Source organism: Ochlerotatus camptorhynchus, unplaced genomic scaffold (assembly GCF_037179485.1).
Source record: "Ochlerotatus camptorhynchus isolate MF236.1 unplaced genomic scaffold, CSIRO-AGI_Acam_v1.1 ptg000220l, whole genome shotgun sequence".
In the NCBI taxonomy this organism is placed as follows: Eukaryota; Metazoa; Arthropoda; class Insecta; order Diptera; family Culicidae; genus Ochlerotatus; species Ochlerotatus camptorhynchus.
In genome coordinates, this window is record NW_027040710.1 from 602,363 (window position 1) to 622,413 (window position 20,051).

At 41.5% G+C, this 20,051-nt stretch overlaps 1 protein-coding gene across 1 annotated transcript; it reads right to left on the reverse strand.

Moving 5' to 3' along the window:
- Positions 1 to 344: 344 nt before the first annotated feature.
- On the reverse strand, positions 345 to 12,547 carry LOC135703694 (VWFA and cache domain-containing protein CG16868). Its single transcript, XM_065224971.1, has 4 exons — positions 11,577 to 12,547; positions 8,131 to 10,995; positions 2,421 to 2,700; positions 345 to 2,359 (listed from the first exon to the last, which is right to left on the reverse strand). The coding sequence occupies exons 1-4, from the start codon at positions 11,976 to 11,978 to the stop codon at positions 1,506 to 1,508; spliced, it is 4,401 nt and encodes a 1,466-aa protein (XP_065081043.1). The 5' UTR covers positions 11,979 to 12,547; the 3' UTR covers positions 345 to 1,505.
- Positions 12,548 to 20,051: the final 7,504 nt, after the last annotated feature.

Here is a 20,051-nt window from a genome sequence, read left to right on the forward strand (position 1 = left end):
TTTTTCGGATATGATAGCCACATCCCACCCCTGGTTTAAACATAAATCTTTAATGTACGGGAACATAGGGCAAAATTAGCGCCAAAACACTTATTTACCGTAGCGTGCGCAAGTGGGTTCGATTTCTTGAGTTTTTTTTCATTAAGAAAACATATTTCATGTAATAACATATTTGGTATTGCAGCGGCAACCAATATCATTATCAATACACGGTTACAAAGATACTCATTTGAAGGTAACTAAGACTTTCATTTCGGACTAAGAGGAAACCACAGATGATTATCGATTATTAGTCAATAATTTATTTTTCACATTTATTGCAATTCGTTTTGCCCATCGATAGCGATTTTTTTTCGCTTGTTACAAATAAAAATACATTAATCTGGTACAAAAGTAAAATTAAAGACACTAGTCGACATTAGTGTGTATGTGTGTTTGTATACTCGAAGAAAGAAACAATATATGTCGCAGCAGTGATGTAACCCTAAGTTATATTTTAGGTATAATTGTATAAATTCAACTACAGCCTAAAACGTTAAAAACATGCTAAAATTCACAACATTATATCGATTTTTTTTTCGTTTCAGTAGTTTGATTTAAGAATTGAAAAACCGCCTTAAAGCTAACTGCTTTCCGGAAAGCAACAACCTTTCTGTTTTTTTTTTCTGGTTCACATTTACCCATTCACCTAATTGACCAAACGAAAGCTGGCTAAACTGGTATAAGCTCAAAAATTTCGTTGTATAAAATAGTGTTTTGATGCCAAAGAATGTGGTTATGGATGCTGATGATGGGTCAGTCTGTTTTAGAATAGCCAAGTTTACTCTTATTAGTCTCATAAGAAATGCAGTTTCAGTATACACATCTATTCAGGATAAGTAAGTTGTTTAGTTTGACGCTATTGATTAGCAACATTAAGTTTCATGTGAAAACATTTAGCTGTGTTTAGTAATAAGGTTTAGAAAATCTCCGATGATGGCGTTTTTGTGTTCTCTAATGTGGCAAAAGCCACTCATTAAAGTCTCTATAATTAAATGCTTAGTAATAATTTCAACAGTCAGTCAACAGTTAGTGTATAGAAATTGCTGGGTGGGGTAGAGGGGGGAAATAGGATTTTCTTGTAGATGAGCTGCTCGGTTAGACTCAAACATTTAATTCGCAGTGCCGCGTTCTATTTAACAGAGCAGCGTGCGTTCGAGCTCAGCTAGAAGCAACGCATTATATTCTAACTCTAACTGGGTTTGTCCAAATAGCTATCTAATGTTCCACAATTCGTTGCATATAGGAAATCTCTGGGTTCGTGAGCCTCGGCAGGTCACCATGATTAAGGTACACTCAATGGAAAACGATCGGATCTTACCTTACACTCTAGAGACGCTTTCGATCGTCCCTTTCGTTGAGCTAAAAACGTGTCACACTGAGAACGACTACAGCTAATTGGTCAGCGCGGGGGGTTTCTATCTAGATTATCAACACCTAATTTATAAGTAACCTAGCACTGTTCGTTAGGAAACGTCCATATTCCGGTGCACGGTAACCGGAACGAGGATGTGATGCCCTCCACCGTAGATACCGGTTCGAGAAACGGACGTCGGGGAAGGCAGTACCGTTTGCGTTGGATCGATGCACTTTTGTTGAGGCAGTTCTCCGTCACTGGGGACAAGCGATGGGGTGTGCTGTTTGGAAAGAGCCAGGAAGTTCTGATGATTGCTGTACGGACTGGAGACCGATGTGTTGATCGATGCCGAGTCGGACATCGAGAGCCGCTTGCCGGAAGCATTCGGAGCCACCGGTTCGGCATTTGATAGACAGAGGTGTTCGGATTCCTCATGGTGCGTCATGGTAGAGTAGCCATGGTCCGATGAACCCGCATTCGGACGACGGTAATTGGAAGACATCTGATAAGGGGAGGTTACGTTCGGGAAGATCATATAATTGGCATTGCTTTGACCGTTCATGAGGAGGTTTTGCTTGGCATTGTTTCGACTGATGTCACCATCGTCCGGTGGACTGTGATCTTCGATGTCGAATCTGGACATCGGAACACCGTTACAATGATCAGCCACCAGATCGTCATACAGCTGATCAGAAGCACCACTTTGATCGCTGTTCTGTCGGTAGCAGTACATGGCAAAGCCGACCACTAAACACAGAGCGAGAATCGCTCCGGCTACTGGACCGATTGCGCTGTACGCTGGCGGTAGAACCGATTCCATGATGTTATTACTCATAACATCTCCGTAGGGGGTGGCCGAACCGAAAATGCCATTGAAGCAGGTCAATTGTGACGTACAAAATGGCGTCGTGAGGGTGTTTTCTCCATCGATGTCCACCTGGCACCACTCGCAACCGACGAGTCCTGCAAATGGTTGAAATTGTACAAAATGAAAGCATAGAAGAGATTCTGATTCAATACATACCGAGACATTCGCTCTGAGTAGTGTAATCCTCGCAGTTGATGTTGGTGCAGCTCTTGAGCTCGTATTCGCTCTCATAGTTGAGAGCGTTCATTGAGCTCAGATCCTCCGGAAGAGGTGAACAAAGCGGGATGGACTGCGGGGCAGGTTTTCGACCCATGCCGGAATTGTCCACTTGGCAGGATGGATTCAGCGATTCTTCGTAGTAATCCAGCGGACATTCACACGGGCACTCACATTCGGTTTGTTCCATACGGTTGCAGTTGAGGCAGGAGTTGCCGACCTACGGGGAGAATGGCATCGTCAGTTATCTATGTATATCATTTATTTTTTTTATTTTTATTTATTTTTTTTATTTATTTAATACAAGTATTAAGCGTAGTACAAATAACCACATGTGTTCTCAAAGCTCGTACTACACTGAGAGATGATCAGTTCCGTCTCGAAAATAATTGTTTACATTGATTTTTAAAGTATACGTATGAGGCAGCTTGTTTGCAATTCATAGGCAGTTCATTCCATAATTTCGCAGCACGTTGATGAAAAGAGGATCTGTAGATCTCTGTACGACATCTAGCGAGTGATAAATTTCTTGAGCGAGATGACCTCAAAAATGAAAATAAATTATGCAAATAAACAGGACCTTCATTCAGAATTTTGTAAGTTTGGGTACATACTCTCAGCTTTACGTAATTTTCATAAGTGCAACCTAAAATCCCCTTGTGATTGATGCCAATATGTTCAAAGCGAGGAATTTTATAAACATATCTTGTAACAGCATTAAATGCAAGTTGTAATTTTCGACTATTATTGGAGGAAGTAGATGTATATAGAACATCAGCATAGTTAAATAGCGGAACTAGAAGACTTCGAGCTAATTTCAAACGAATATGTTTAGGAGTACAGTCTCTCAACAGCACTAATGAATGCAGACCAAAAAATACTTTTTTTGAAACACTGTTTACTTGTGCAGTCCAGTTCAGATGCGAGTCCATTATTATTCCCAAATTCTTAACAACATCTGAATATGCTATTGCGGTATCACCTATCATAATGCAAGAAGCATCTGAAATGCTTACTGATCTATTTTTAAATATGATTGCTTGAGTTTTGTTTGCATTTAATTGTAAGCCGTTTGTTACACTCCATTCACAAATTTTTGAAATATCCGAATTAACACAACGTACGATATTTTGTAAATTTTCGACTTTACCAGAGAGGTATAACTGAACATCATCAGCATAGAGATGGTAAGCACAATAATTTAAAATACTTGGAAGGTCATTGATGAACATGGAAAATAACAGTGGACCTAGAACAGATCCTTGTGGCACACCACTTGTTACATTCAAAAGTTCCGATTTTGTATTATTAAATTCAACATATTGCGTTCGTCCCGTAAGATATGAGGAAAGTAAGTTTACAGAAGTTGTATCGAGATAGAAAAAACTACGTAGCTTCCGACATAACAATTTATGATTGATAGAATCGAAAGCTTTACTAAAATCCAAAAGAACTAGAACTGTTAGATTACGTTTGTCAAGCGCAGTTTTTATATCGTTTTCTATTTTAATCAAAGCTGTTGTAGTACTGCAATGTTTACGATAACCAGATTGTAAAGGACATAGTAACGTATTATGAATCAGATAATCGTTTAATTGTTTAGTCAGAAGACTTTCAAAAATTTTGGAAATAGCAGGTAGGATGCTAATCGGTCTGTAGTCCTTGTTGTTCATTGGATTATCAATTTTGCCAATAGGTACAACACGTGCTATCTTCCAAAGCTGTGGAAATGTTGAAGTTGTTATAATGTGATTGTATAAGTTCGTTATGGTAGGAAGAATGACAACAAGAGTTTTTTTCAAAACGCTGAGTGGTAACTGGTCAAAGCCGATAGAATCACTGGACGCGGAATTGAATTCGGTCAGGACTTCTTCATTCGTTACATTCCTAAATGAAAAAGAAGATGACGAGGACCTACCAGCCACAGATTGTTCATCAAAAGTAATAGGAGCTTGATTTGACATGAAGAACTGATTCAATGATTCGGCAGTGATGTTACACACATCACCACCACCTGCTCTACTTTGAGTTTTTGAAAGTCCCAAACGTTTTATATTCTCCCAAAGTTTATTGGAAGAAAGAGAAGGGTTAAGGAGCCGAGAGAAGTAAGTGTACTTAGATTGTTTCACTACACGGTTTGACCTATTTCGCAACCTTGCAAAAGCATTCCATTTAGCTGCGCTGGGTTTATCTGTTTTCCATTTATCATAAGCTTCAGATCGTTTTTGGAAGAGATTTTTGATGTATGGATTAATCCATGGAGCACTAGGATCAACAGTAGTTTTCATTTTCAACGGGGCATGATCATCAATGACAGAATAAAGCATATCGTTTAGAATTTGTAATTTTCCATCAACTGAGTTGCAGTAATAAATAGCATCAAGATTGTACCTTTGCAAGTCAGCTATTAAACTATCGGTGTTTATCTTGAGATATGCTCTTGTCCAATACACAGCTGGAGGTTGATGAGGTACCTTAACTCTGTAATCGAAGCAGATCAAATCATGATCGCTAACACCTCCTATAGAAGATTGAAAAATGTTGCTAACGTTAAACGTACAATTTCCAAGTGCATAATCAATAAAAGATGAACTGCAGCCTGATTTATGACAAGTGGGGGAAAGAGGCAAAATTTTAACAGAAAGCAATTTAACCATATCGATTAACTTGTTTGTAACAGGTGAAGAAGTGTCACACAAATTTATATTGAAATCGCCCATCAATACGAAATGAGATTCAGTAGCACTGATTTCCAGCGCAAGTTCGAAAATACTGTTAAGTTTAGAAACCCTTACATCTGGAGGTCTGTAGACAATGCCACACACAAGCTTTGAATGAACTAATTTAACAAAAAGGTAATCAATTTCATCACCAGCATCAGACTTAGCAAGAACCTTATACTTTGCTTTACTGTTTAGATAGAAAGCAACTCCTCCGCCTCGCTTCTTATTGTCTAAAAGTCGATCAGAACGAACAATTTTGTAGCCATCTAACTCAACAAATTTGTTAGTTATTGAAGACTTCAACCAAGACTCAACAATCCCCAACACAGCTAGCTTTGAGTTCTGAAAGAAGGTTCTGTAATAATCAATATTTTTAACAATGCTGCGAACATTATGGAAGGCAATTTTAATGTAGTTCCTAGCGGGTTTCTCAATAAAGTGTTTCATGATCGTATCAGCAATGCAACGTGAATTAACCGATTCATAGACATCATCGGGCCTTACCTCGGAACTGATCATCATCTCATTTGTTAGGACTGCTGAAGGCTCACTGGTCGATTCGCGTTTTTTGATTCGAATTCACGGACCTGAACGCCTTCGGGCCAGTAGAAGGAATCACTGACAATACCAACCAGGTCATCAGATACCGTCACCTTGAAGGAGATGAATGTTAGCTCATCGATGTTTTTATTTCTCGGAACTAACTTGGCACAGCGAAGTGTAGAATTCTCAGCGTTCGAAATCTCTTTGATGTATTCCAGGATGTCGACTTCTGTTTGATCAATGGCGAATGGTGTTACATAGAAAGACCTCAGCACTTCTTCAGTCTGATCACGTTGACGTTGGTTCCTATTTGCAACTCTCAGACGACATTCCGTTTGTGGGTTTCGTTGTTCATCATCTCCCGGGTTAGTGGTGATCGTTGCAGCAGATGATGAGGAAGAGAGAGCGGTGGAGGTGGAAGCAGTAGCAGCAGTTGAAGTGGCAGCAGGAGTACTGGCAGCAGCAGTGGCAGTAGCAGTAGCAGTAGACGTGGCAGAGGTGGCAGCAGTAGTAGTGGAGGCAATGGTAGTTGGAGCAGGAGTAGTGACAGCAGCAGCAGCAGCAGCAGCAGCAGCAGCGGTAGTAGCAGTAACAGTTGCAATAGTATTGGTAGATGCAGTCGAAACGGAACTTGCAGTATTTTGGGTGGCTGTGAGTTGGTTCACAGAATTGTTTTCCACGATAGGTGATAGAGCTGCCAGACCATCCTCACCAGCTGATGAGTTCTCCAACTGCGATTGTAAGGAACTGTCCAGGTTTATCCGATCAATACTCGAATGAAAATCCGCAAGACCGCCACCAGAACAGCCGGAAAGTAATTGCTGGAGACGATTGGATGCACTGGATTCCCTTCTGTTAGATGGTACAGCCGATAACATGGTATTGAGAACTTTCAAATTTTCTCCATATTGTCCGATGCGCAGGTCCATGGAATCCACACGTACCAGAAGATCCCTTAAAGTTTTCAGCAGCACTGTCTCTCGGTCCATGACAACAGGATTGAAATTTACTCGGCAGATGTCACAAAACCACAGTAGTCCCACATTCGCCGTCCAGGCTTTGTGATTCGTCGCGTTTAATCCAACACAGCAGGGGTGAAAAAATTTTGCGCATGATCCACTGCACAGGACGGTCTTATCCGTGGGCTCAGTTGGATTGCCACAAATTCTACATGGATCCATGATCATCAAATTCACCCTACGTTTCTGCAGCACACTTTCAGAGAGAAGTCCCTACCAGGAGAAGTATGTAAATTCAGTTGGAAACAGGAAATAGCAAAACTCAGAAATCTACCCTGAAACTAGAACTGCACTGTACAATTGCAAGCTAGGTTTCCTATACAATGCGAAATAACCGTCTCGCTCAGAATCCACCAAAGCATCCGACCAGAACCAGAATCTAGCCGAGCTGATGTATACCAACTTTTGAGACCGCCGATATACACAACAACAGCGACTCTATTCACGCATCAGCACCGCACGCACTGTTTAACTTCTGACCAGGACTGGCTCAGGTTGAACAACACGACTTTTGAGACTGTCGTATATAAACACCTTCGCTATCCTATCTAATCGTAAACAGTGGAACGTGTGAATAACTGGAGCAAAACAGAAACAGCACATTATAGTACTACCCAAAGAGCAACTAACACAGATACAGTATGAGCACAAAGCAGATAATGAGTAACACCACCGATCGTTCCCTAAAGAAAACACAAACACTCCTGGCAACGAAATATCACTGTCAATGGCGGCAGAATAGAAGCAGGGAGTGAATTTTCAAACCAGCTCACCACTTCGATTGTGTATAGTAAAGTTGGGACCTCTCGATAGGGGGAATACTTAAGCGATATTTTGACCAATTTTAGACACCCGTCGTCTCATCCTGACACAACTGACTCAACAGGTTCATTCTTACGGGTGTGCAAGCTAACAAAACGCTTCGACATGGGGAACTTGGCATGTGGAACAAAGATCGAACATAATTTGAACCTACACACTTAATCTAGCTCGGTAAAATCTCCAACAGCCGATTACCTCGGCATTTACTTTTGCTGATATCTCTGCAAAATATCTGTTTGTTAGCTGATATTTCAGCAAATAGTTATTTGTTAGCTGAGTCTCAGCAATTGTTTTACTGAATATCAGCAAAATAAATTGCAAAACTACTCGGCTGTTGGAATCTCGGCGAAAAAATTTAAGTGTGTAATTCTCAAAAGAGATAGGGAAAATTGACTAACAGAACAGAATAAAAGGCTCAATTGCAGGCCATTTGCATTGTATGTTTTCAATTACCACAATTATTTCAAGCGGACCCGCGAAAATAGCACCAGTTGATGATTGCATAAATCAAATCCGATTAAAAACAAATCAACTTGTACTCACCGTACTGCACGGGCAGAACGCGCCTCCATCGTTGGTCGAGTTCACCACCCCCAGGAACAGGTTCGTCCCCGGGATCAGCATTATCTGGTACTTGGTCTTCTCGCCGTACATCAAATTGGTCACCACCTCGGCCAGGGACATGTTGAACTGGTAGAACCGCTGCACCGTCCTGTTGACATAGTTGTAGCACATCTTCTTCATGACCAGCTGTTTATGGTTCAGGATATCGTTCGCCACCTGCGACTCCTTGTGCGTTATGTGCTCCAACATCCTCCGGTTGTTGTTGATGGCCGGTTCGATTAGCTTCGGATGCGCTATCAGATAGCCACGGTCGTCCATCAGGAAACACTTCATATTTTCCGCGTTGCAAATGCTCGACGACTCCGTCAGTAGCTTGTAGAAGAATCCCTGCATGAAATCCAACGAAACCACTACGATCGGTTTGTCGTTTTCGGTGTTGTGCAACGCATCGGCGATGCCTTCGAAAATGGTGTACGAGACACTCACAATGTAGCCAGCTCCACCCGCGTCCAGGTAGGGCTTGGTGACTACAATCTTCCCCGGGTATTCCATGGCTTTGACGAACCACGGTCGCTTGGTAGGTTCAATGTCGGTGTCCAGCAGGCCACCGGGGAAGACTTCAAGAACACCGTTGACGGTGGCCGCGTAGCGTCGGATGATGTACTTGCTGAGTTTGCTTTCCCCGTGCCGACGACGGTAGCTGGAGATCACTTTGAGCAGTGCCAACACATCACTGCGCACTTCCGGAAGAAGCCCGGGGTTGGCAAAGAGCGATGTGGTGTCCTTCAGGTATGCCATGATGTTTTGAATGGCTCGGACGTTGTCGTCGTCGTTGGAGGCATCCCGGTTGTTCCGGATGTGAGCGTATGGAGACTGGAACGAGGAAGAACTGAGATACAGGGTGGAGTCATCGGCTAGACTTAGCTGTTTCATGAGGCGACAAACTCGGGGCGATTCGATGGTTGTTTGGTCGAACGGGATCGAGTTGGAGGATGTGCTGATCGAGGGTCGCTGTAGATGGGCTGGATAAATGTCGATCCGGTGGTAGATTAGATCCGATAGCAGATTTCGGCTTGTGACACCATTGCTGGAGATGAAGCTGTAATCGGCGTTTGACCTTGAGTGGTAGTACTGAAGTTGCTGGGACTGGCTGAATCGAGAGTTTGCTCCATTGAGCATGATGTTTGGATTCCGATCGTGGTTGATTGATCGAACGATACATATGATGTAAAATCGAGCTCGCTTCCAGAGGTAAACCGTACTTTGATTGGCAGTTGGTTTGTTCAAGGTAACGTTTCCACTTTCCTCCGAAAGAATGGAACGGAAGTCGGTCGTGCTTAGTCCTCGCTCTAGACGGGTGATGTTCGTGACGAAGAAACTCTCTCTGGCCGCCAGCGGCCTTGGATATGAAGGATGCATGATGGTGTTTCCATGTAGATCAATCAGAAATGCGTAGGATTCATCATCTTGCTTGTAGTAGGAAACATCTTCTGCCAAATCGCTTAAGTAAAGATCAATTCCCATTAATCCGTGTGTTCCTACAGGGACGGACAATGTCACCAGTGTATCGTGGGTCGATGATTCATGGTAAGGTAGATGTACCCGAATGCGATCTTCGGTGAACTTCAGGTCATTTAGGAAAGGTTCCATCAAGGCAATCACAAATCGGTGAGCGTCGAAGCTGTGCTTCGAAATCATGACCATTTTTCCCGCGCGTGGCTTGAAGAACACCCCACTAAGGTTGTATTTGGAAAAATTCTGAGTCGTAACATCAGCTATGAACTGCTTCTCGTATGTGATCTCTCTCTCGTCTAACAGAATCAGACAGGTATTTATGACCACTGGGAACGGTAGCCTTGACTGTCCATCAGCAATTGTTCGCATCACTGTCTTTGCTGCTGCTGTAATCGGTGAGAGCTGAGCTCGTCCCAAATAAAGGAATACAACCGGAAGCTCCGTCTCTACTCCGTGGTAGGCATCTCCGATGGCTTTATACGCATATCGGACCGCCGAGACGTGTGTAGCTGCCGACGAAGTTTTGTTGAGGGAATCTACGAAATCAACCAACCGATCCTTGTTGTCCACGGTGGCATTGACGAAAGGACCATTTGCGCAATCCAGGAGGCTTTCCGTGGTCGTCAATTTCTGACTGACGGCCACGATCGCAATCCGATCGTTTTCGTTCAACAGATAGATCATGAATTTCACGATTGCCTTTGCCACTTCCAGTTGATCAAAGCTCACCGAGTTCCCAATGTCCAGCAGGATCATGACATGTTTATTCCTCACGGAGGATAAGTACAAGGATTTCAATCGACCATCCTTCGGATAGTAGTGGCATTTGAATGCACTCGCCTGATCAAACGACGACAGGTAGAACAGCTGCTTCAAACTGTAGAAATTGCTTTGTAAATGAGCGATTTGATCCAGAAATCGCTTCTGCAAGCTTTGATTATTATCCTCCACAGTTTGGTCGGTGATGCGAATCCTGGGGCGATCGTCTGGGCTGGCTGGAAATGCGGAAAAGTCCAAGAATGCAGATTCGCCGGAAAATTGCTTCATGGTATTCGATGAATTCATTAGCTTCGTATTTTGGATAAAGTTCTGCAAATCGAACTGTGGTTCGTCGTCCCACGGATTGATCAGCTCGCTGTAGGGGCAAGGATTGATGATTGTATTGTATTTGGCACTGTGGCGAGTGGCGGAGTCGTAAATGAATGCCCTCAACCGATCGATAACCGCTGCTGATTGCTCGAACTTGACCGTCAACTTTTTGGTCATCTTCTCCAACTCTTCGATGTCGTTCCGAATCACTGAAGTGAACTCCATCGTGTCGTAGAGTTCCTAGAAATGTAGGTAGATAAGTTTCGTTGAATGAAATATTGTTCAACTACTGATTAATTATGGAATCTTCCGTATCTCATACACATCTTTTTTTTTCATTTGTCTTGTTTCATACACACTTAGATTTTTTTTTGCCGAGATGGGCACCACCGAGCAGCTCGGTAATCAATTTTGCTGGATCTCAGTTAAAAATTTGCCGAGATTCAATATACAAACGGCAACTTTTACCCTTCAGTTTTTGGAAAAGTAATAATAATCTATGTTGGCTTACTATTTGTCCCTGTATTCAAGAAGGTGCGATACTACTGAGGATAGTTGCAGATTCAAGACTTTGCTCTCCTGCAACGGGATACGTCCGGAATGGTTTGAGATTGGAATGGGGTGAATCCGATTATTGGATTGAATTAACTCAGTGTTATACCCTGTGCTGTATGCATTCCATATACTAAACGAAGGTCTACTTTTAAAATTGCCTATTTACTCTTTGATACGACAGTAGGACCAATAAACGATAGGAAGAAGACAAATAGAACAAAAATATGCGTGGAACGGCACATTAGATCCTAAAATAACCGACTCACCTGCACCACTGGAACATCCAACTCCTGATTTCGTATTCGCTTCAGCTTCATTTCCATCGATTTGGTCAGTTCCTGTATGCTGTATTCCCGTTCCGGTCCCTGCTGTTGTTGGGATTGCTGGTGCTGCTGAGCCTGGATAATCGGTGCCATTGGAACAAATGGAAACACCGGGACACTGGGAGTCGACGGCAAAGGCACTTTACTGCTGCTGCTGCTATTATCAATACTTATCGCGCTACTAGCACTTAGATTACTACTTATCAAAGGAACTATGTTATTTACAAAGATATGATTGGAGGAGGCAAACGTTTGTTGCCGACAGCCAAAAAGGGCCATCACCGCCATCACCAGCAGATAATGCTGGTAATAATAATACTGCTCTCGTCGACGACTGGAACTCATCTTGTCGACACGTCGATAATTCTGCTGCCTTACTCGCTATTTGAAATCCACCGAATATGATTCAGTCGCTGTTTATTTGGAAGAAAACGCTTCCCTCTTCTTCTTCCTCGCACGGTGCGCGCGAGGGTCTTGTTCGTTTCGGGATTCTTGTGTCGGCGAAACTCTTTGTTGTTTATGATTTTCCCTTGATCGACCTTTCCTTTCCTCCGGTTTTGCTTAGCACCGCTGCTGCTGCTGCTGCTGTTGTTGTTGTTGATACTCTCCATTCGTTTCGGCTGCCTTTGGCTGGAACTCGTCTTCTTCTTCTTGGTGCTCGATCGTCATTTTTTCTTCGGATGATTTCGTGACGAAGACAAATCTCGGTGGTGCAAGGAAAAATTGCGTTTTCCCGGCTTGCATTCTATTTCCGCACACAAACCGCACTTGAATTCGATACAACGGACACTGATGAACGGATTAGCACTACTTTTGGCACGAAATTGCGATGGAAATTGATTAAAATTTGGATTAATTTACGAGCTTCGTGAGGACGACGTCGAAACATTTGTTGCTCGTTTTCTTTGCTCGCAGCACAGGTCGCAGAGGAGCAGAACACACACGCACACATGCAACGCAGTTTTGTTATTTTGACAGCTGCTTCTACAGTGGAGGCCTGAAGTTTGCCACTGATTGGATGCTATGAAACTGTATGTAACCATTTGAAACGAATTGTGATTGAGCACCATTGAGCCGTAAACAGGTGAGGCCCAGATAATAGGTTCGTCTCCAGCCTTGCTTCCACCCTTGCTTCCACCATATGAAAATACAAATTTTTGATTGAGAACATTTAAGCTTGTTCGATTGATAATTTTATAATATCTGGCTTTAGCTGAACTGAAAATTTATGAAAATTGTTGTTCAGCAGGAGCCACACAATCTTTAATTTTTTATCAATCTTAATTTTTTATCTAGTTCGTTTATTTGGAAGGCTCAACCGCGTTAGCTTTACGGAGCCGATAATTCATTGTTCACTGTGTGTAACAAAATTCACTTAATTCTATGTCTAGTAGGAGTTGGGCCGATTACTCGCGGCTTACTCGAGGTTAGAAGGGTACATTTTGGGGTAGGGTTTCGTTGTCTCATCAGAGCGTTGTCGCCAGTATGAACGGTAGTGCTGTTCTAGCTTCGTCCGGAGTTCGACCGGCTATGGTGGGTGACCAGTGGGCGACGATGAGGCTCATCGAGACGGGGGGACAAGACAAACAAAAACTAATAATTAGAGACAACATTTACTTAATTAGGAGAGGTAACTTTTTTTTTACCTTTAGCATGACTTCAAAAAGATTGATAAATGACAAAAAATTGTTTAAATACCACCGTTTAAATGATGAGTAGCCTGTTTGCAGTGAACACAAATGGTTGACAGTTAGGGGGTTGAACCAACCGGTGGATACTACGGATTTTAAATTGGCTCACTACTTGACTAGCCTATTGGTCCCAAGCAAATTGATTAACGTTTCCCATTCTAGCCTAGAATTTCGACTACACTATGTTTGTTTTGATTCGCTATGAAAGTTTGACAGATAAAAGAGGGGTTCGTGGATTTTCCTATTTCCTGATCGATGCACCCCTCGAAACATAGGAAAATCCACGAACCCCTCATTTTATCTGTCAAACTTTCATAGTGAATCAAAACAAACATTGTGTAGTACTAGAATTTTGACTAGAATGGGGTGGGTTAATCGATTTGCTTGGGACCAATAGGCTAGTCAAGTAGTGAGCCAATTTAAAATCGTTAGTTTCCACCGGTGGGTTGAAGCATCCACCCCGGGTTTCACTGAGTCACACTTCTGCCCCTTCTTCAATTGAAACTTGTTTCAGCTAGCAAACTTTCAGTTGAGAGTTTTTTTTTCAGTTAGTGAAGGTCTAGCATATATAGTAAATCAAATATATGCTCATCACCCATGAAATAATCTGAGAACGGCTCATTTCAATATAATATTGCAATTTTATCAAGAAATTTTCCCGATATGCTAAAGAATATCAGATTCAGAATTCAAAAATATTGCAGACATATGATATTAGGCTTTTAGAAAAATATGAATGTTTGGTTCTCCCATAAAGATAAAGATGTTTGGTTCTCCCATAGTGATTTACATACAAACTATCATTTATATGGGTTGGGCACAGTCAGTTTCTAATCAAATGAGATTATTTTGGAAGGCAAATCAGGATCAGATTTCAGCGCTGGTGGCGATCAATGCTGGCAAAAATAGTGATTTTAGTAACCATGTTTCTGGACTTAAAAGTTATAATAATTTCGGACATTTTCAAGAAACCAGTAACGCTGGTAGATCACCTTTTCGTGGTGCGTTACTGGTATAAGATCTATCTCCGAACCCTAGTCTTGACAACTAAAGGAACAGGATTTTTCAGTAATCAATGGAACACATTTTAGTCTTTGTTACTTGATGCTATTCTTGGATGAAATCGGTGTAAATATTTACATTATTTGACAAATCTCAGGTAATCATGACAGCAGTAGGTCTCTTTTCTTCATTCAAATTGTTTTCAATATTCAAACGTCATGATTACCTGGGTTTTGTCAAATAAGGTAAATATTTCCATTGGTCGCACCAAAGAATACCTTGTTAATAGTGACAATACTCTGAGAAGTAGTCACGATGCCTGTTGAATTGAGAAGTTAATTTAAATTAAATTAAGAATTAAAATGATAACTTCTTGAAAGAAGGGATACTTTTGGATAAGCTTCACTGGGTAAATTGTGGGGAAAAGACATTACGATTGATTCCAGGCTAATATTGTAGAAAATCGTAACTGATAGATCTTGGGCGGAACGCTTCGGAATGTTTAAGGGGTTACGCCACCCTAGAATACAGAAAAATGCACCAACTTCATTAATTTTTTTTTGTTATTTAATAAAGTCACATACTAAATTAACCTATATGGGCTTATAGTACACATAATTAGGGGTGCTTACAGTATTTTTTCATAAGGGGAAACCATGTGTGGCAGTTGGCAGCACTGCGAGTTCCTGGCACTGCTTCCCGTGTAGTGTTACGCGGCCCACACTTTCTTCGTCGTAAATATGAACCTAGAACAAAAACGAGTGGTTTTTCTTATTTTATATCAGAATACCTAGAGAAGTACATACAGAGATGAAATTTTTTTGAATTTTACGCAAATGGGACTTGTTTTGCAAAAAATCAGTTTTTTCGCCTGAAATTTGTTTCTAAAATTGTTTACCACAATTGCATTTTTTGATCAATTGAAAAGTTCGTATATACTTCTCTAGATAATTAATCAGAGAATGCAATCGTCAAAGTCAAGATCAAATTGAGTCCAAATTGCAAATGCTATCGTGTGGGCCGCGGAGAGAAATGTTGTATCGAAAAAAAAACGCGGTTGAAGTTTGAGGTACAGATTTTTGGCAAAAGTAAGGGAATATATATAGTTGAAGATAACAAACCTTCAATCCGCAATCCCAGCACCATAGAGCATGCCTTCCACGTTGAGATTCTGTAAAAAAAAATCGATTTTTTGAAAATCCTAGGGTGGCGTAACCCCTTAATGAATGTTGGGATACATTATTGACTACTTTCAAGAACGTAATTTAACTTCAATAGCATGCTTAACCAAGGCTTAAACAATTGTCACGTCTGTCATAGCTTGTTATGACAGCCTAGGCAATGCATAAATATCAAATCGTTTGTTCAATTGTTTGAATTGTTACAACAACTCGGACACAACACTTAATTTCATTTCACAAAACAAAGTACACTTTATTTAACGCGAACACTAAACTGATAATAAGTTTATTTAAAAAGGGAACGAAAACGAAGTATTTACTCCGCTACGGTTTATTTTACTCTAAAAGATCTACTGCTTTATGTACTACACAGCTGACCGGTGATCGAGGGAGATCAGATACTGGTAGTGTGAGCATACTGCCACTTCGGCCCGTGAGAGAAGTAGAGAGAAAATGTTCCGTTACTAGGGATGCACATGCATCGATATTTCTCTACTTGTCTCGCTCGAACATATGTCGACCGCCTTGAAACATTCTGATTTCAACTACACTACTCTAGTTTCTAGGTGCCTAATCTTTAATTTCGTTTTGCTATGCTAATTCTTCCTTATATAATAGACACATAAAAAATTTGTACAAAATCTACACTATTGTTCTCCTGTTGGAAGTGGGATCGTTCAACCAGATTCACTTTCCTTGCATACTGTTGTACTGCTGTTGCTGTTGATGTGGTATGACCTTGACCCATATACGAAACAGCTGATCACTGAAAGGATTCTAATCCGCTGCTTATGCGATTTTTGCATTGAGTTGGTGCAAGACGAGAAATCGCTGAGGTTCACAATTTGATTAAGTCAAGGGACTTTCAGAATTCTGTTGTAAATCCCTGCACGATCACCTTACTTTGGAGGACTGTGGGAATCAGCAGTCAAGTCCTTCAAAACCTTGTTCAAGCGAAGCATCGGCGTTCGAACTCTCGTGTACGACGAAATGCAAACGATTCTCGTACAGATCGAAGCAGTATTGAACTCTAGACCGTTGACACCGCTCAGCAATGATCCTGAAGACTTTGAGGTATTGACACCAGGACACTTTCTAATTCAACGACCTCTAATTGCACTTTTGGAAGCTGACGTGGATGGAATTCCAGAGAATCGGCTATCAACATGGCAGCGAATACAACACCTCATGCAAGGCATATGGAAGAAATGGTCTACACAATACCTATCAGACCTATACAATCGAACGAAGTGGACAAAACGAAGAGACAACATCGCTGTTGGGACGATGGTTGTTCTAAAGGATGAAAACCTTCCGCCACTCAAGTGGCCACTAGCGCGTGTAACCGAAGTTCACACAGGAGCAGATGGGAACGTTCGAGTCGTGACGGTGCAAACCAAGGACGGTAGCTATCGCAGAGCAATTTCAAAAGTATGCATTCTACCGATACGAGACAATCTTGCTTTAGCAGCTGAGGAGAACTAGGACTCCTCCAACGGAGGAGGCTGAGAGGCCTCCGCTAACCAGTTAAGTTATGAATTTCTTAAAATTTCAAAAAGTTGACCGCCTATTTTCTTCACAGTCACGACTCCCCCATTCCCTATTCAATTTGGACGACTCAAGCTACTCACTGAATTTCGTGTTGTCTCTGACCAGATAAGGTAATCTGTGTTGTCCGGTGTTAGTTCCATGTTGCATGTGTGGTGCATTTTGTGTCCATTCAGTTCCTGCCTGATTTCAATCGAAATCACAGTGGCACCGAACGCCTACATTGCACAGCAGTGCAATGTCAGAGCCAATGCTAAATCCCGTCCTATTTTGACACTTCCGAGGTACCTCCAAATAACAACTGCATTCCGGGCAAGAAGATGTACACTTCAAACCCTGGTTCAACGAAGTGGTCGTCAGTGAACTTGGCCAGTTCACCTGATCGATCATATCATCGGGGAGCCAAATCGAACCTTAGCAGTCAAGAGGGAAGTCTACCTATCAGGAATCATCGAAACGTCATCATTAGCAGGAGATCATCGATGCCAGAGGGCGTCCGCGGAGGCCACGAGGGCCGCCGCTCCAGGCAAGTTGCTTATTCTTACATAAATTCAATTTAATAAGTTTAATAAGTTTATCCCGTACACCAACATTCACGTTGAAGCAACAACGTCTTAGCAGCAATTGGTCCGAAGATCCACCCGTTGCAATCTATGTCCAGAGGAAATTTCAGCATACAGTCTATTGAACCATCGAGCTAACAAGATTGGTTACTATCCTAAAGCGAGAGTCAGCACCGCACTACCGAAGCCACCAAAAAATCGTCTAATCAACACGTTACCAAATCTGCGAAGTAAACATTTAAATCGTCAAGCACACGACCCCGGAGATCATCACCGCGCGAACAAACGGTATTATGTGATATGAGGGACTCGGTGGCCTTAGAGTGACCATTTTTGCATACTGAGCAGAACATCATGAGTCTAATCTCAGGCCCATCCACATTCAAGATTCGTAAATCGTTTTATTTGTTAATATGACTACATGGTAATAACAGCAACTCGATGATTAAAAGGGAGCTCGTTTGCCTAGTTGTTAAAAAACGCTTACTGAACAGAAGACCTTGGGTTGAATCCAGGGTTGCAAATACTCATTTCAGCTAAAATAATGTTTTTTGGAATAATAAAACCAAAAGATGGAATGATGACATGTTTTACTTGTAACTTACAAGAAGAGGTTACAAAGTATGCGATTGAAACATAAAACCTGTAAATGTTGCTTTCTATGAGTCACAATCAGCGATTTGCTGATCGCTGAGTGAGTGAGTGAGTGAGAGAGTGAGTGTGTGAAAAATCGCTGATTGTGACTCTCATGAAGTGAAATAAACAGGTTTAATATGTCAAACACATTCTTTGCAACCACTTTTTGTAGCTTACCTATTCAAAATATGATCATAGCATCTAATTATTCCATAATAAAAAAAAACATTGTTTTAGCTGAAATGAGTTTTTGCAACCTTGGTTGAATCCCAAGCTGCTTCGCGTTATATGATATCAATACAGCATATCGTTTATCAAAACGAACCCTGCTGCACACCCAACCCTCTTACCCAATATCCCAGTGATTCTTCGTAGAACACTCCTTGGTTTCCATTAAAGCGAGTGTCACGTCAACACATTCCTACCAAATCCTTTCAAAGACCTGCGTTCGGGCTCCGCCGGCCTAGTTTGAGAGCACCAGTTTTTACACATTGAGGATGAATTCTAGTCCCCCCAAGCATCGTCTATTGGTTCACTGTGTAATTACAGCTGATCTGGCAATAAAAGAGTGGCAACCGTGGGCGGTCAATCATGTTCATGTTCATGCTCATACTTCCAGACATTTTTAAGAATATGGAGTCAAATTCCTTGCACAGTTTTTGAGGCTCATGAAATTTTGGTATAATTTCTAAGTACCTAATTCCAAAGTAATTCTGGGAAAAAAATCTTCGAGAAATCATCAAGTGAAAACCCTGAATTGAATTCAAAGCAAATTTAAATGAAAACTCATAGAAAATTTATGAGAAGCAGAACTCCTTCAGATGAAAATTCCAAGTGCATTCTAAAGATAATTTCATGAAGTTTTTTGGGAAACTAATCCGGAGCATAATGGAGCAATGTTTAGGGGGTGAAGGGGGTGCTTAAAGGAGGATTACAATTAAATATGCGAAGTTGGAAAATAATTCAGAAGAGAGCTTTCCAAAAATATTAATCTGATAGCTAATAAATAACTGGTTTAGCAGGTTATCTGTATACAGAGGGAGAGAAAGAGAGATGGATTAGTAATTTCCATTAAATTCCACTAAATTATTTGCTTATCCTTGACAGATACGCGAAGAAGTCTCCACATTGTAGACGAAATACGCGTATCTGTGAAGGATAATCAAATAAGGTAGTGGAATGAAATGGAAACTATTAATCCTTCTCTTTCGCTATCTTTATACAGGTATTCCACTAAGATGCCCGCATTCATCAGGATTCAGGTGGTTATCTGTACCTGTGGCTTGAAAAGCGGAAATTTTATTGCAACCATCAACAAGGGAATGCTGTTTGGACGGGTTTGGCATCCTGTTTTTGCGGAAAAAGACCATGGATTGGTATGCCACCTATAATGTGCAGGTGTTTCCCACAGACAAAAACCCTCCTAATCCGCCCAATCGAAAAATATTGCGACATCGTCAAGTGGAACCTGAAGAAGTTGTTGTTGGGGCGTGAAGCAATTTAAGACAAACTGGCGTTCAGTGGCGAACAAAGTGGACGAGGTGGCTGCACAGAATCGTATGGCAGGAGTTAAATGAAAGGCCCGTCAATTCGGATACGGGCACTCCACAGTGCTCAAACGGTTCCAAATTGGGCCCTGATTAGCCTCCCAAAATTTGAACTCATTTAGTGAGAAACTGACTTGACACAAACCATTTGAAGTTTATATGGGAATTACTATGAATTACTAAAGGGTGATACGGTCAAAATTTGGTCAAGGGAAAACGCGTGTAAATCGGTGAAATCGTTTATTTAAAA

What these genes read in the sequence shown, in the direction of transcription:
- LOC135703694 (XM_065224971.1), bottom strand. Translation starts at nt 11,978, where the DNA reads ATGAGTTCCAGTCGTCGACGAGAGCAGTATTATTATTACCAGCATTAT. An exon ending in CGTTCTGCCCGTGCAGTACG is followed by an intron (nt 2,701 to 8,130) that starts GTGAGTACAAGT and finishes TTCTCCCCGTAG; the next exon opens with GTCGGCAACTCCTGCCTCAA. An exon ending in TACTCAGAGCGAATGTCTCG is followed by an intron (nt 2,360 to 2,420) that starts GTATGTATTGAA and finishes AACCATTTGCAG; the next exon opens with GACTCGTCGGTTGCGAGTGG.